Genomic DNA, 17500 nt, shown 5'->3' on the forward strand with positions numbered 1-17500 from the left:
GCCGAACAATGGGCACGGGCGCAGGCTAAAATACCTAAACAAATGCGTACCTTCGATGAGAGTTTAAAATCTAAAAAGACTGTTGCTAGTATGATAGAGAGAAAAGATGACAAGGATAATAAAAAACAGGGTATGTAATAAATTTATCCTAATATTTCTACAATAAATGTATATACTTAAAAAATTAATATTGTTTAACGCAATTTGCATAGAATATAAATTATTACTAACATTAAAAATTAGAAATATTTTTCTTTGCATCTTAGGTAAAAGGAAGAAGGGAACTATTAACAATAATGAAATTGATCAAAGTAAGTTGCTTTTTCACGCTGCCTTTTATTAGAAATAATCTAAAACAGATGCATAGTTAACCTTGATTATACATTTTTTTTTTTTTTTTATTTTTTTTGTTTGTTCATTATTCTCTTAACCCTTTGAGTGCTGAATACTCGTGGCCTATGCAGTCCGTAAGGCTGGCGCTGATGATCGCCAGGGACTGAATACTTTTTCGCGCAATAGAAACAATTGCCGAACATATACATTTGACCAATAGTACAGATCATTTTTGTCAGGCGCATATTTGCGTCCATAGTCCATACCGATAGCATCTGTCGAGCGCATATTTGCGTCCATAGTCTATATCGTTAGCTTTCGCTGGACGCATATGTGCGCCCATAGCACTCAAATGGTTAACTATAAGAATAATCCAATTGTCAAATGTTATATTAATTATTTCAGCAAAGGTGCAAGAAATATCAAAATTGGAATCTTCTAAATCACAAATAAATCATAACGGAGAATTGGATGAAGAAACGCTTATTGCAAATCGTATGAAACTTGCTCAGAAATTATCTGGGCAAAAGAAAAAAGCTGATAAGCAGTAAATTAATAGTTTTGATATTACACACACATGCGCGCGCACACACACACACACACATATATATAGACATGTAAGTATAACAATTTAAATTCTTATTAACATTAGTATTTATTATTTATTAATAGGAAGAGTCCCAAGTCAGAAAAAGCAGGAAAAAAGCCACGTGTTTGGGAACTTGGAGGGACTACCAAAGATCTTGCTTCATTGGAACGTACCAAAGATAAACCGGAAGAGATTGGAGATTACGTTCCGGCTGATACAGGAGTAAATATCCTTGCATGTAATTAATATACTTATATGATCAGTTGTGACATTTTAAAGATTATCTTTATTTTCTCTTTTCTCTTTTTTTTTTTTCCAATTTTTTTTTTTTTTTTTTTTTTTTTTTTTTTTTTTTTCTTCTATTTTTTTTTTTTTTTTGTTTTTTTGTTTATTAGTTGGTGGGTAAAATGAAGGGTACCATTCGTGATTTGGAAGTTGAGAGTGATTCTGATGATGAAGATTCTGACGATAGGGAAATGGAAAATACGAAAGCACAAGTACAAAAGAAAACAAATAGCATGTTTTCTATGTTCAAGAGCCTTGTTGGGAATAAATCTTTAAAAGACGAGGATATGTTTCCGGTTTTAGAAAAATTCAAGGATCATTTGATTTCAAAGAACGTAGCAGCTGATATTGCACAGAAGTTATGTGATTCTGTTCGCGTTAAATTGGAAGGAAAAGTTCTTGGTACATTCGATAGTGTAACAAGTACGGTTAAATCCACTTTAACCGATGCGTTGGTACAAATATTATCTCCGAAACGGAGAGTTGATATTTTAAGAGATGCTTTTGAAGCTAAAAAGAATAATAGACCATACGTTATGGCATTTTGCGGTGTTAATGGAGTAGGCAAATCTACCAATCTGGCTAAGATTTGTTTTTGGTTAATAGAGAACAACTTTCGTGTACTTATTGCAGCGTGTGATACATTTAGGTAATTTCAAAAAAAAAAAAAAAAAAAAAAAAAAAAAAAAAAAAAAAAAAAAGAAAAAAAAAAATTAATTCATACGCACGTTTACATTATATTCCATGGAATTATCTTTCATCGATCATCGTGTATCAATATCTTGCGTTTTTTTTATTGTATTTAGAGCAGTCTTTGAATTTCTGATAAAGATGATTTTTGATTTAGAGCTGGTGCAGTAGAGCAATTGAGAACTCATATGCGTCATCTAAATGCCCTTCACCCTCCAGAGAAACACGGAAATCAATCTATGGTTCAACTTTATGAAAAAGGTTATGGAAAGGATGCAGCTGGTATAGCCATGGAGGCGATTAGATTTGCTAAGGATTCCTGGTTCGATGTGGTTTTAGTAGATACTGCCGGAAGAATGCAAGACAATGAACCTTTAATGAGAGCTTTAGCCAAATTGATTAAAGTTAATGAACCAGATTTGGTATTATTTGTTGGCGAGGCTCTCGTTGGAAACGAAGCTGTAGATCAATTAGTGAAATTCAATCAAGCTCTAGCAGATTATAGTAATTCTGTCAATCCTCATATTATCGATGGTATTGTTTTGACCAAATTTGACACTATCGATGACAAGGTATTTTCAAGATTTTCAAAATGTATATTTTAAATTGAATCTTTCTTATAACCCCTTAACGCAGTTTTTTTTTCTATTTTTTTTTTTTTTTTTTTTTTTAAAAAAAAACCGGCCGAAAAGAATCAATTTTTTTTTTTTATGTAAAACAAAAAAACACACACAATTTAGTACATTGTCTTGGCAAAAAAAAATTCAAAAAAAGAAAATACAAAAATAATCAAACTTTTTATCTTTATTTTGGATTTTTATACAGACATTGCAGAAAAGAACCGAATATTGCAATGTTACACGTGCGTCGATTTTTTTTTTGCTTTCACATTGTTTGTTTTCAATTCTCAATAATTATATTCGAGTGTGAAAAATTATAACACCATTGAAATACAACGTCGCTCGAATTAATTCGAGGGTACAAGTTAAGGGGTTAATAATACTTTTTATTGATTTATTAATCATTTAACGATAAATGAAATTTTTTTTTAGGTGGGCGCAGCTATTTCAATGACTTACATTACAGGACAACCAATTGTTTTTGTTGGAACTGGACAAACATATACAGATTTAAAATCATTGAATGCCAAAGCTGTTGTACATGCTCTAATGAAATGAATGATATATAAAACAGCATATAAATGAAATTATAATATTCTTTCTAATTGAAATTTATTTATCTATCGTATCCGAGGAAAAATGCAAAAAAAAAAAAAAAAAAAAAAAAAAAAAAAAGAAAAGAAAAAAACGACGATTTATATATATATATATAAAAAAAACAAAACAAAAGGAAAAAAAAATTACAAAATGTAATTTTAAAACGTCAAAAGATAAAAGTCACTTTAATTTCTCAATATTATTAGGATATCAGTGACCTCGATCATACAGCATTCCTATTGGATTATAATATAAATTATGTAACATTATATTTATTGTAAACATTTAATATAACAGTTTTATAGAAGAAATCAATAAAAATTGTCCAAAGTAATATAATCTTTTCAGAATGTGGATTAAAAAAAATTTATCATCCTAGTTATCTTTCCTTTTTATTGATAAAGATAATAGAGATTTAGAATTGACGTTGACACTCCAATAAGATTTACAAATCTGTTCGTTAAAATAACATTGCTTCTTTTTAATTTCTTAATTATATCAAAGTGAAATAATCGTTTGTATAAATAAATAATTCCCCCCCCCCCTCCCAATTATGATATTTATTTTGATGATTTATATCAATGATTTATACAATATTTTATCAAGTTAATAGATCGCATACGTTTTATGATAAACGATTATTAAATTTAATAAAGAAACGTATAATTGTAATTGGAACGAATTTTTTTTTTTTAATGAAAACAAACGAACAAAATAAGATATCAAGAAATAAAGGAAATTCTAACGAATGATTTTATTCGACAAAACTTTTGCTTTTAAATATTATCCATTGGTAATTGATCGCTTACACGATTATTTCTTTCTTTAATTTTGGTAACTTTATGTAAATCATCGTCGTTTTCTTCTTCTAATTCCCAATGAACGGCATCGTTGAATTTTTCTTCCTCCGTGATGGATCCACAAACGGACGTACGCATAATTAATCCTAAAAAAAGAATTTTTTGTTTTTTTAATCTTTTTTTCGCTTAACATCGAATATAGTTTTATAAATGTATATTTTATATTTGTTGGGATAGCACGTATGTATGTTGTATATGGATATGAAAATATTTCAAATCTTTTTATAGCGCGTTTAACGACGACGCATGCGTCTTTACTTTTATATTTGAATTTCGGGATAGACGTACAACGCCATCTACAATGAAACTTTTCCCGCCAAATTTCTATAATAACGAACAGTGTGTTAAACGATAATTAACTTTGAAATTATTTAAAATATTTCTACAAAAATATTTTTAACAATTTCGTCTTCATGTCTAAATATATATATGTGTGTGTGTGTGTGTGTGTTTATGCGTGTACTCGATTCTACTTTGTGAACGTATGAATGGATTTATATGAAAATTATATGAAATATCAGATTAATTCTAACAAGGATCTCATCTGCAATTTAGGTTCAATCTGATTTTTGCTTTAAAAATATTGGTATCGTTTAAAATTAAAAGAATTTGTAAAAAATCACGCATGCAACGGAAAGAATAAAAATTTTTTATAGAAATGTTTGAAATGGTGTTAGAAATAACTATGAATTTTATCGAAAGATTCACAAATAATTCCGTTTCAATATCGATTTCGGAATGGTAGTTTTCAATCTTTTTTTTGGAAATTAAAAAATTCATACAAAAAATACAGGTGCAACGGAAAGAATTCAAACTTTATAGAAATGCTCAAAATAGTGTCAAGTGTGACAATAAATATTTTCAAAATATTTTCATGAAAAATTCGACAATGTAAAATAACGTAAATAATAATAGTATTTAAAAAAAAAAGTACATATATATATATATATATATATATAAATAGTAAATTGTAAAATAACGTGAATAAAAATAATATTGTAAAATAATGTAAATAGTAATAACAATAATAATAGCGTTTAAAAAAAAAAGCATAAATATTTATATATATATATATATATATATATAAATGGTAAATTGCAAAATAATATAAATATAAAAAATCTTGAAAATAAATAAAATCTTGTTGTAAATAAATTAACACGAACGACGTCGTTCGTTTGTTTGTGTCTGCTAAAAAAAAAAAAAAAAAAAAGAAAAAAGAAGAAGCAAAAAACCCTCAATATTTTTCCATAATACAGAAATATTAATTTTCTCTTTCGTACCTTCCGTACTAATTAATATTTTAACCCATGCTTTTGTACATTGTAAAATTGTAATATTATTATTGTTTTAAAGCATTAGCGCGTGTTCGTCTACTCGTATCTTACCCGTTATTAAGCCAGAGACGGTAGCCATTAGTAAAGTAACAGTCAACGCAAGTATTTGATAACCTGCTTGTTCTATCGCCGTTCTATTACGACCAGGTAAAATACCATAATCATTTCGCATCTCGGGGCTTAATTTTTCCAAGCTAGGCGCTCGTGCTGGGAAAATCTGTACAAAAAATTTGAAAAGGAAAAAAAAAAAAAAAAGAAAAAAAAAAGGAAAAAGAAAGAAAATTAAAGCTTAAACGTTAAACAAATGAAACATTAAAAATGGAAAGTTATCAACAACGAAACAAAGTTTTTTTCATCGCTTGAAACATTTAATTATACATTTTCCCTATTTGATAGAGAATTGTTTTTTTTTTTTTTTTTTTTTTACGAATTAATATTAAACATTTTAATTCAAATCGTGCACATCTCAAAATAATTTCAAGTTGTTTACTCGTGGTACGCTATAACCCCCAGGCAAACTTGGAACGGCTGTTATTTATCATAGAGTGAATATGAATTTTGATTAAAAAAAAAAAAAAAAAAAAAGGAAAAAAAAAGAAAGAAAAAGAAAAAGAATAAAAGAAATTATATACATTCTTTGAAGCCTCGAAAATAATAATAAGGTAGGTTTGAAAATGCATTACCAATTCTGTCATCATAAGAAAAAAAAAAAAACAAAAAAAACAAAAAAAAAAAAAACAAAACAAATAATAATTCATGAATCATGCAATGAGCAAATTGTTTCAATCGAGCTCAAAGTCAATCTGCTGTTGAGTTCTACATTTCTAGTAGGATTAACGAGGATTAAACTTAAGTCGAAGAACGAATGTATTTTTTTTTATAAATATTTTTTGTTTTTTAAAATAATTTTAAAAAAGAAATAAAAAGAAAAGAAAAGAAAAGAAAAGAAAATAAAAAAAAAAAATCCGCTAATATACGATTTAATGTATCGTTAAGAATTTGAAAATTATTATCCAATATGTTCTTCCTTGAGAAAAATAAAAAAGAATTTAAGAGTTAAGATATGGTTTAAGAGAATTACGTACCTCGTAAAGGGAATAATCGTAAGAATTTTGCGTGGCCAGTGCGGCCATGATAGCACCGAAAATTCCTGCAAGCACTCCTGGCATTCCGTGCAAATTGTGAACCCCGCAAGTATCGTGTATACGTAGCCGTTTCTGTATAAATGGCTGCAAAAACGTATAGAAAATTATTACTTACTTATTTAAACTTGAAAATTTCCGAGTGTTTACACAGGCACGCGTATTACCAATTTATTTGTAAGGGTTGTTTTTACGTAACGCGAGCCCTTCTGCGACAACGATCTTCCGAGGATTTTGTATACGATTTACGAGCCCTTTACACGGACCGTTTGCGAAGGCAACTAGGATCGGCTTTTACTCGTGGACCACAAAACCCGATGCTCGAAGAGGAAAGAAATAGAGAAAGAAATAAAAGATGAATGGATAGATTCGTTCGACGATGACCGGGGAGCGTCTTACATTCGACGAAAAACAATTTTGATATACTTTTTGAAAATGTATTTGGATAGATCGTTTACCATCGATTCTTACTTTCGATTTTTCTTTCTTTCTTTTTTTCTTTTTTTTTTTATATTTTCACGAATTCCAAAAAAATTTTTGCAAAATTTCCTCAAGTCCTATTTAGTTACTAAATATTAAGTTGGAAACTAAATATTATCCTAGATAGTTACTAAATATTAGGTTGGAAACTATGAAACGAGCGTTGAATATGTAAACAAAAGATAAATAAGTAAACAAAAACGCCCGTTTCATAGTTTCCAACATAATACATATAATCGTATTAGTCGATAAGTTACGTAAGTATTTTTTCTTTTCTTTTCTTTTCTTTTTTTTTTTTCCTAAATATTTTTCTAAATCTTTTCATTCTATTCTGGATTTAACGAACGATTACACGTTAATTTCGTATTACATTTAGATTAAATTTCTGTCAAACGAAGGAAAACATCGTATAACTGGTCGCCCGTTAATTGCTAGCTCATACATATATATATATATATATATAGATATATCATCTCCTTTAGTTCTCGTTAATTAAAAGATAAATATCAAATACCATAAGATATATGTATCCAAGGACACTGAGCAAACCAGCCAAAGAACCAACGATCAGTGCTCCTATCGGTTCACACATCATACCTGTTAGAAACAGAATATGTAAAAAGATGTAAGAAGATGTAAGAAGATGTAAGAAGATGTAAGAAGATTCGTAGAACTTGTGTTGTCAACGTTCGATTTATTTATTTATTTATCTTTGTTTGTTCTTTTTTTTTTTTTTCTTTTTTTCTATTGAAATTTATCTCCAAATGAAATCGTTCATGGGATTGAATTGATTACGATGGTATTACGATTAGTCGTGCAATTACGTTGAATTAAGGTAGATAGAGGTAACATGGTATCGTGTAAATACCTGCGGCTGTGCCAATGGCAACACCACCAGCAAGTGTAGAATTTTGTACGTGGACCATGTTGAATTTGTTATCCTTTGAAATTAGAGCGGACGTGGCGAAGGCGATCACGCAGCTTCCCGAAATCGAAAGGAGAGTGTTTATTATGGCTCTCTGTTGGTCATCCCCTTCAAGTGCCGCACTGTTGAACGACGGCCAGAACAGCCAAAGAAAGATCGTACCTTTGATCAAAAGAAATTTCAGATTTATTTACATTTCTAAAGTTTCTTATATTTTTCACGTGCTTATGATCTCTCCTTCTACAATTTTTACGTACACTTTACGTATACGCAAATATACGAATTTCTTTTATTGTTTCATTCATAAAAAAGAAAAAAAAAAAAAGAAAAAGAAAAGAGAAAAGAAAAGAAAGTTCATAAAAAAAAATCTTTTATGAAATATATATATATATATATATATATATATATATATATATAATAAAATTTATTATTATATATAAATAATAATAAATTATTAATAAATATATTTTATAATTTAAATATATACATTAATTAATTAATTATTTATACATTATATTTATGTTATTATTAAATTCTTATCTATAAATATTTCTTTTTTTTTTTAATTTAATAAATTTCTTTTTTTTTAATAATTTCTCTTACTTTTTTAAAATTACTCTTGATATTAATTAAAGTAAATTATAAAATAATTAAATATTCTAAAATTTTAATTTTAAATAAATATTAATTATTTATCAGTTATAATTTATAAAGTAACTATGCAATCACATCATTAGTTATAATAAAAATAATTATAAAAATTTATTTATATATTATAACATATGATATATCTTAAATTATTTATTTATTATGATAATAATTATTTTTACTTTATTTAAATTTTTATTTAATATCCGATTATGTAATGTAATATGTGACATATCTTAAATTATTTATTTATTAGGAGAACAATTACTTTATTTAAATACTTATATTTTATTATATTATTATATTTAATTTAAATATTTATATATATATATTAAAAATTTCATAAAATATCAAAAAATCAATAAATTTTTCTTTTTAGCAACTTTTTTATTAAAAATAACATAAAAACATATATTTTTTTTATCAAAAATTAATAAATTTTTCTTTTAATAATTTTTTTATTAAATAAAAATTAAATATTTATTATTAAATTAAAATTCCTTTAATAATCTTTTTATTTTTATATATTATATTATAATAAATATATATATATATATATAAAATAAAATTTATTGATATATATATAAATAATAATAATTTATTAATAAATATATTTTATAATTTAAATATATACAATAATTAACTAACTATTTATACATTATATTTATGTTATTATTAAATTCTTATCTATAAATATTTCTATTTCTTTTTAATTTAATAAATTTCTTTTTTTTAAATAATTTCTCTTACTTTTTTAAAATTACTCTTGATATTAATTAAAGTAAATTATAAAATAATTAAATATTCTAAAATTTTAATTTTAAATAAATATTAATTATTTATCAGTTATAATTTATAAAGTAACTATCCAATCACATCATTAGTTATAATAAAAATAATTATAAAAATTTATTTATTATGATAATAATTATTTTTACTTTATTTAAATTTTTATTTAATATCCGATTATGTAATGTAATATGTGACATATCTTAAATTATTTATTTATTAGGAGAACAATTACTTTATTTAAATACTTATATTTTATTATATTATTATATTTAATTTAAACATTTATATATATATATATATATATATATATATATTAAAAATTTCATAAAATATCAATATTTTATGAAATTCATAAAAAAAAAATCTCTCTTTTATTTACTTATCAAATCGATTCAATAAATTTAACAAATGATAATTTAACGTAAAATATAACAGTAAACGATGATTACTGTAGTAACGTAATCGTGTAACGATTAGAATACATTTTATGAGAGAACGCAAAATCAAATTATATGAATGAACTTTGAAAACTTACCGATCATTGCGAATATGTCCGATTGATAGGACGGTCCCTCGAGATGATGTTCTTTCGGTTTCTCCTTCATTCCAAATATGAAACTGACGGCCAATCCGAAATAAGCACCAAATGCATGAACGTACATGCTGTCACCGGCATCGACGGCCTATGAAATTCGAAAGGAAAGTTATCATTCCGTTACACTCGAGAATAAGAGAAAGACAGGGTCACGATAGTTCGTAGTAGATCATCTATATATTTGGTAAATCGATTTTCACGGACAGCCGAGTCTGCACGATAGTTTACGTGAACGAGAACAGAACTGACCGGAGTCAGAAATACGAGGGCTAACTTTTTCCTTTAATACTTTTCAATATCTCAAGTATCGAAATATTGTCGTAAGAAAAAGAGAAAAGAAATTTTCCTCCCCTTCCCCTCAACTCACCCACTCACCCACCCACTCAACCTTTTTAAAACTAACACATGCAGGTAGTATAACTCGATTCGACGAGAACGTCGATAGTTCCTTCGATGTTATCGTTCTTTTCAACGTGCGTTAAGTTCGTTTCCTCGAAAATATTTTTTAATAAAAGTTTATCAAAGTTTTATAATATATTATCTTCCTTTTATTTCTTTTTTCTTTTTTTCCTTGAGAAAATAAATATTAGATTAGTTTTGTCTTATTAAGAGTTATTAGTTTATCTGTCGATGATAACAATGACGATACTTTTCCATTGAAATTTTATTAAAATTTACACGTTATATCGATGTGTCACATAATTAATATATTTGATGATTAATATATATTTTCTATATCTTTGGAAGTTATGTTAATATTAATTTTATCGGGGGAAAAAAAAAAAAGAATACGGCACAGATATTGTGAAACAATTAAATGCGTTAATGAAATTAATTATATGAACGCAAAGGCAAACAAAATCCTTTTGTATTAAATCTGTTATTTCCAATATAATTTTCAATCAAAAATTAACAAAATAATTAATCGTAAATTATTTTTTACGAATATTATCATAAATAAAAATATATTATATAGTTGCATAAATTCTATTTTATATCAGTCATTAATACGTTAGAATTTATTTATCAAGAATATTACAATATTTATGTATCCATATTTGATAAATTATTCATACATTAAAAATCGAATTATAAATAACAACATTCAATAGATAAAAGGATTAGTAATTAAATAGATTTAATTCTAATAAATAACGAAATAAGATCATAAGTTTTTACGCTTATAGTTGAACTATTTAAAAATAAAATTTCCCGAAAAAGTCTCGTAAAAATATAAACGATTTTACAAATCACTTTAGGATCATTTTTGGTATCTGTACTGTACGATTAATAAATGATATCTATTGTATATTAACCACTGGTTATATTTTCTTTTTCCTCCTCCGAAAAAGAATTAAAAAAAAAAAGAAAAAAAAAAAAAAAAAAAAAAAAAAAAAAAAAAAAAAAAAAAGACATCGATTGTTTTCATAAAAAATATGAAAAAAATTGTTTGACAATTGAACACCATTATGAATAATTTTTAATGATTTGATGTAAAATACCAGAGAGACAATCTATATTATGCAACCCAGAGATAACTCAAATGAAAACCCAGATTCAATTCTGAACTAAACCTAAATTAAATCTGATCTATATTCTGACAAAAAGCAGATAAAACCTAGTATGATAAAAAAAAGATATATATATATATATATATATATATATATCGTGTATAAATCGAAATGTTTCTTAAGCAAACAAATAAAATAATATAAATAAACTTACCATAAGATGATGCTCACCAATATACTTATTGATGGTGTAGACGATCAGTTCTATGATACCCATAAATACGAGTTGCATATAAGTCGTTTTACCAAGTAGTGCACCCATGGATATCAATGGAGCTGCCACTGCAACGTCGGCACTGAGCAGACTAAAATTTGTGCGATTTGTAAATCGATAAATACAGTTTGCGTTATTAAATTCATCCTTCTTTACCTTTGGAAAGAAACGAAGAGAAGGAATGAAAGAGAGAGAAAGAGAGAGAAAGAGAGAGAGAGAGAGAGAGAGAGAGAGAGATTGAGTATTCATAATGTTCGTTTCAAACGACGAATGACACGTAGCTTATATCTTTTGAATTCTTTTTATAACGTAGGACTCTTTTATGAACGATTTTATAACTTCTACGAAGATAGAAACTTTTTGATAAAGTTTTATAAAAGTCATTTGGAAAGAAATCGTAAGACTACATTTAATGAAATTCTTGAAATTGTTCTGATCCGATTTAATAACTCGTAAGAATCGTAATTCATAATAAATATGTATTCACTCGACTGATATTTATTTTCCTTTCATTTTAGACTTCGACTTGTTTGTGTCTCTCTCTTTCTCTCTTTCTCTCTCTCTCTCTCTCTTGTAATTCATAAATTTATGATCAAAGTCGTTTTATTCGTTTAACTTTTTAATGGGTTTTAGATTACTAATTTGATCTTTCTCTTTTTTCTTTTTCTTTTTCTTTTTTTTTTTTTTTTTTCCCTTTGAAAATTGAAAGTTCAAACATTCGCGAAACAAATTAAATATTTCGATTGTTACTTTCTGGCTTTTATTTTAATTATCGATATAATTTAGCGATATTAGAATCAATGATACATAATCAAGTTATTTTTCTTAAGTACCAAACAATAAAATTTTCATTTCAGTATTTCCTAAAAAATGGATCCATTTTGAAATATATAAATTTATATATAATATATTTATATATAATATATATATATTAGGTTGGAAACTATGAAACGGGCGTTTTTGTTTAGTTACTTATTTTCATTCAACGCTCGTTTCATAGTTTCCAACCTAATATACATATACATATACATGTATATATATATATATATATATATATATATATATATATATATATATATATATAAATTATTTTGAAATTTTAAGCAGTACATTTCCACGTGTTACAAGAAAAAATTTTGCAAAAATGTTCAACATGCGATCAATTTGGCCAATTCTTTCTAATCATTTATATCATAAAACGAGACTCTATTTGCATATCACAATTTTTTACTGGTATCGCTTTAGTAACTTAGTATCGTGTAATATGTTTGTGTCTTATTTCATGCGTTTATGGGAGAACAAGAGAGTATATAGGAAAGAAAGAAGAACCACTATGGTGTCCCATTCTTCTTGGTGTTTCCTCGTAAAAGTTTTATTTTCAATGCCACTGACTCGTTGTTTCATTCCTTCCCTATTTTACGGTGCAATCTCTTCGCCTAGTCTCTGAACCATATCCCTCGGTAGCCACTTTCCAAAACATTCCTCAAGTTCGTCTTACCTTATACTCACCTTCTTCTCTCTCTCTCTCTCTCTCTCTCTCTCTCTCTCTCTCTCTCTCTCTCTCTCTCTCTCTCTTTCTCTCTTTCTCTTTCTTTATCTCTCTTTTTATTTTATCCTTTTCCTTCGAGCTACGTCTAAGCCATTGAAAACATTGGATATATGTTCATGGACGAATAACATTTTCTTTGGTATTCGTATTCTAAAACTATTTTTCTGAGTTTATTTATTCCTTACTTTCGGTTTATAAAAAAAAAAAAAAAAAGGAAAGTGAACACAAAAATTATTCTTCAAAAAATTTCAGATCTGAGTTGAATAAATAATTAATTAATTACATTGGATTGATCAATCGTTGGTATTTTCAATAGTTCGTTATATCTAATTGTAAATTAAAAAAGAAAAAAAAAAACAAAAAAAAAAAAAAAATAATAATAATAATAATAATATTTAAATGAACAATATTAATCAAAAATTATAGAAATAGTATCAGTATTATATAATATATTATTAGTATTATGTTATATTATTTAATTAGATTTTTTATCGGCCAATCTAATACTACATTTTACTGATGTAATTTTGCTCATTTATTTACATTTCATAATGCGAAGATTGGGTATTATGAAAATTTAGAAAATAATATAATATGTATGCATTTAAAATTATATATGTATAATATATTGGCAATTCTTATTTTGACAATTCCGATAAAATTTTTTTTTCTACTTATCGATCAATTCTTATTTTATTTATCGATCGACACAATACTATGTTGTTATTATTAACATTGTTTATTTATATATCAAATATTACAAATTTCTATAATACTTATCGGTCAATCCGGTACTATACAGTTAATTATTTGATCATATTAATGTAATATAATATTCTTTAAATTGAAATATGAAACATTTAAAATTCTGACATTTTTCTTTTCTTTCTTCTACTTCTTTTTTTTTTTTTTCATTTCTTTGTATAATAAGTCAATATTTCCTACGTATTAATTCAATAAAGAGAGCTAAATAGATAGATAGACAGATACAGAAAAAGAGAGAGAAAGAGAAAGAGAGAGAAAGAGAGAGAAAAAGAGAGAGAGAGAGAGAGAAAGAGAGAAAGAGAGAGAGAGAGAAAACATTGAAAATATTGTAATTTATCAGTGAAATTTATTAATTTTTTTCCTACTCTAAATACAGAGAAATGAACCTTAGAGATCAGTACTATTCATAACGTTAAACTACATTTCCCATGATTAAAATACATACAAAATTCTCTCTCTCTCTCTCTCTCTCTCTCTATATATATATATATATAGGTATATATAATATATATATATATATATATGGTACAATTGTAGAAACATTGATCAAAAGCGAACGTGTAGATATTAACATGCGAATCGTATAGGCAAAAATTATTTCTCTCTTATATTTTCACTGGTTCGTTTCTCTCTTTCTCTCTTCCTATCTTCCTCTCTTTCTGTATTGGCATTGAAATCGAACGCATAGAGAAATGAATGACGTTTTAACAAACGTCGAATCATTTGGCCGTGGTTGTAGAGCATCGAGAGTTCGAGATATCGATGAAAATCTCTCGAGTTTCTTTATTAAACGAATTTTTGACGAATAATGACAATAAACGATATGATTTTCAATAATGCAGAATTTTATCCTTTCTTTTCAATTTTTACTTTTTCTTTTTTCTTCTTTTTTTTTTTACCCTCCCCCCACCCCCACCCCCTCTTGATACTAACAATAACATTTGGATTAATAATTAGTACGGTTTGAAAAAATTGAAGGCATATTTTTTTTTCTTATCGACGTGCATGCAGTGATAATTCAAAAATTTTTTTGTTTTATTTTTTTTATTTCTCTCTCTCTCTCTCTCTCTCTCTCTCTCTCTCTCTCTCTCTTTCTCATTCTCTTTCTCTCTCACATTTTCCTCTCTATATTAATATTTACTATTAATTAAAATCGTTTAAAGGCAATTTAAAATGTAAACGTGACCTAGAACGTGGCTCATTTTTAAAACTGGCAGTCAAATCAAATCGAATATCATCTCTTGTGAAAAATTTTGCGAAACGTATCTGTGATTATTATTGAAGGTACAGTTGTTTGATCAAAAGTTATCAAGTGATTTTTAAATATCGATCAATAGTATTCGATTACTTTTGGTATTAATTCGAGTATTTTTTTCCTTTTTTTTTTTTTTTCTTCTTTTTTTTCAACATTTCTTGAAAAATTCCTTAGCATCATGGACTTACAAATACAAGTGCAAAAGTTGGCCCAATAAATCTCGAAAAAGAATAATCGATTTTGGAAATCGCTTACGAACTTTTCGTCTGTCGTATTATTTTAAATATTTTTCCAAAATTGTAATTCTTTTGATTTTATATGCGTTCGTTTGAAAAATCTTTAATGTTTCAAGAATAATCTTGTTTTATTTCGTGAGCGGAATTTTAATCAAATCATAATTACTCGTGGATCTACTATAAAAAAATTTTTGAAAAATATTCCGTAATTTTTCTTGATATCGTCAGACAGTTTTAATTGTTTCTTTTCTTTTTTTTTTTTTTTCAATTGTACGTTATGCGCAATTTATTCAAGAATTTTCCAATTTTTAATAATACTTATATTTTGAAAACGAAGGTCGAATCTAATTAGAATTACTCGTGAATCTTTCATAAAAAAAAAAAAAGAAAACAAAATTTGAATAATATTCCTAATTATCTTTTGAATTATTAAAAATATTTAATTTTTCAATCGCAAATTGTATGTTCGCGATCCTCTTCAAATGAATAATCTAATTTTTAAAAGTGCTCTGGCATTTCGAAATAAAAAAGAAAAAAAAAAGAAAAAAAAAACGAAGGATGGAAAAAAGATCGAATCGAAATGAAATTGCTCGTGGATCTTTCGTAAAAAAGAATTTCCACAAATTATTATTATTATTATTATTATTATTATTATTATTATTATTAATTGTTATTATATTAAATGAATTATTACTATTCCCAAATTTATATTAAATATTTACAGAAAAATTATAATCCTTATCTATTGGTTGTGCGATTTTTTCTACGAACCTAATAAAAAAAAAAAAAAAAAAAAAAAAAAAAAAAATCCTCTCGTTGTATATCTCAAATGATTATGGATGTATGTGCGAGTATATGTGTAAAGCTATTGATATGTTACATTATTATTTGTATCAATATCACTAGTAACTCTTACGTTTACCTAAAAATTGGAAATTAAATAAAAAAAACATCCTAAACGCACATAAAATAAACATGCATATAATAATAATAATAATAATAATAAAACAGAATAAACAAAAAAGAAATATACATATATATATATATATATATATATTAGGGGGACCGGAAAGTAATGTCGCTTTCTTAAATTAAATTCAAACGAATAAATTTTTAACAATTTTTAACAATGAAATATCGACATGTACAGAAACGACATTACTTTCCGGTCCACCTAATATATATATATATATATAGGTATATATAATTATGGAATTTCACCAACCTGGACAAAGATAGATAAGCTTTGTTGTTTTTCTGGAAATGTAGAACAGCTTCGCAGATCAAAGCAACTTGGACAAGGACAGCGGCAATCAGGAATGTCAATCCAATAGCACTTTGACCGTATCTCTTAAGGAAAGTCATCAGAAATCCAAAGCCGATCCAGATCATCACGTGGATGTCTTGATACACTGTAGTTATTTTAATCGAACGTAAATCAAAGAAGAAAAAGAAGAAGAAGAAAAATAAGAAGAAAAAGAAAAAGAAGGAAAAGAAAAATTATCAGAAACAGAAAATACCATATTTGTAAGGTGCACATACATGTAGCTTGCGTGCAGTTAACGAGCCCGCCATTTCGCTCGACACCGGAATGTTGTTAATCGCGTGTTAATTGATCGCAGCAATTACGTTGCTTCGTTAGAAGAAGGAAGTGAAATAATGTTTGCGGTTTATCGCTTGATTTGGGAATATTCATTGCAGCGGTCGCTATCGTATATTTTATTTTCCAACTCCGCTTCGATATTATTGACTTTTACCTTTTTTCTTTTTTCTTTTTAATATTCTTTTTAACATTGCAGTGATCCAATTTCTCTCTCTCTCTCTCTCTCTCTCTCTCTCTCTCTCTCTCTTCTTTTTTTTGTGGTTCTTTTGTGTGTGTGTGTGTGTTCGAGAAAATACTATATAACGTCAATTTTATGGTATAATTCTTAGTAGAATATTTGAATTCTGATATACGATATAATAATTATGTATATTGGTACATATAATATGTATCAGTATAATTTGTATCATAATA

At 26.4% G+C, this 17500-nt stretch overlaps 2 protein-coding genes across 6 annotated transcripts in view; one reads left to right on the top strand and one right to left on the bottom strand.

The window, feature by feature from the left end:
* The window catches only part of LOC124955964 (signal recognition particle receptor subunit alpha homolog), a 4159-nt gene extending 711 nt beyond the window's left edge, over positions 1-3448 (top strand). Inside the window, exons 2-8 of one of the 2 annotated variants that reach the window (XM_047511185.1) lie at positions 1-130; positions 267-311; positions 739-880; positions 1006-1144; positions 1318-1856; positions 2055-2469; positions 2950-3448. The exon at positions 1-130 is cut by the window's left edge and continues 240 nt beyond it. In XM_047511185.1, coding sequence (XP_047367141.1) covers positions 1-130; positions 267-311; positions 739-880; positions 1006-1144; positions 1318-1856; positions 2055-2469; positions 2950-3075 — 1536 coding nt within the window. In that variant the 3' untranslated portion in view covers positions 3076-3448. The remainder of the gene's footprint in view (positions 131-266; positions 312-738; positions 881-1005; positions 1145-1317; positions 1857-2054; positions 2470-2949) is intronic. The other variant, XM_047511186.1, reaches the window with a different exon arrangement.
* A 388-nt stretch (positions 3449-3836) lies between these two features.
* Positions 3837-17500, bottom strand: part of LOC124955965 (ammonium transporter Rh type B) — a 56691-nt gene continuing 43027 nt past the window's right edge. For all 4 annotated transcript variants that reach the window (XM_047511190.1, XM_047511188.1, XM_047511189.1 and 1 more), the window contains 8 exons: positions 16709-16895; positions 11619-11769; positions 9834-9981; positions 7802-8020; positions 7448-7530; positions 6397-6540; positions 5363-5528; positions 3837-4060 (listed from right to left, as the gene is read on the bottom strand). In XM_047511190.1, coding sequence (XP_047367146.1) covers positions 3891-4060; positions 5363-5528; positions 6397-6540; positions 7448-7530; positions 7802-8020; positions 9834-9981; positions 11619-11769; positions 16709-16895 — 1268 coding nt within the window. In that variant the 3' untranslated portion in view covers positions 3837-3890. The remainder of the gene's footprint in view (positions 4061-5362; positions 5529-6396; positions 6541-7447; positions 7531-7801; positions 8021-9833; positions 9982-11618; positions 11770-16708; positions 16896-17500) is intronic.

This window comes from Vespa velutina, chromosome 20 (assembly GCF_912470025.1).
Source record: "Vespa velutina chromosome 20, iVesVel2.1, whole genome shotgun sequence".
Classification (NCBI taxonomy): domain Eukaryota; kingdom Metazoa; phylum Arthropoda; class Insecta; order Hymenoptera; family Vespidae; genus Vespa; species Vespa velutina.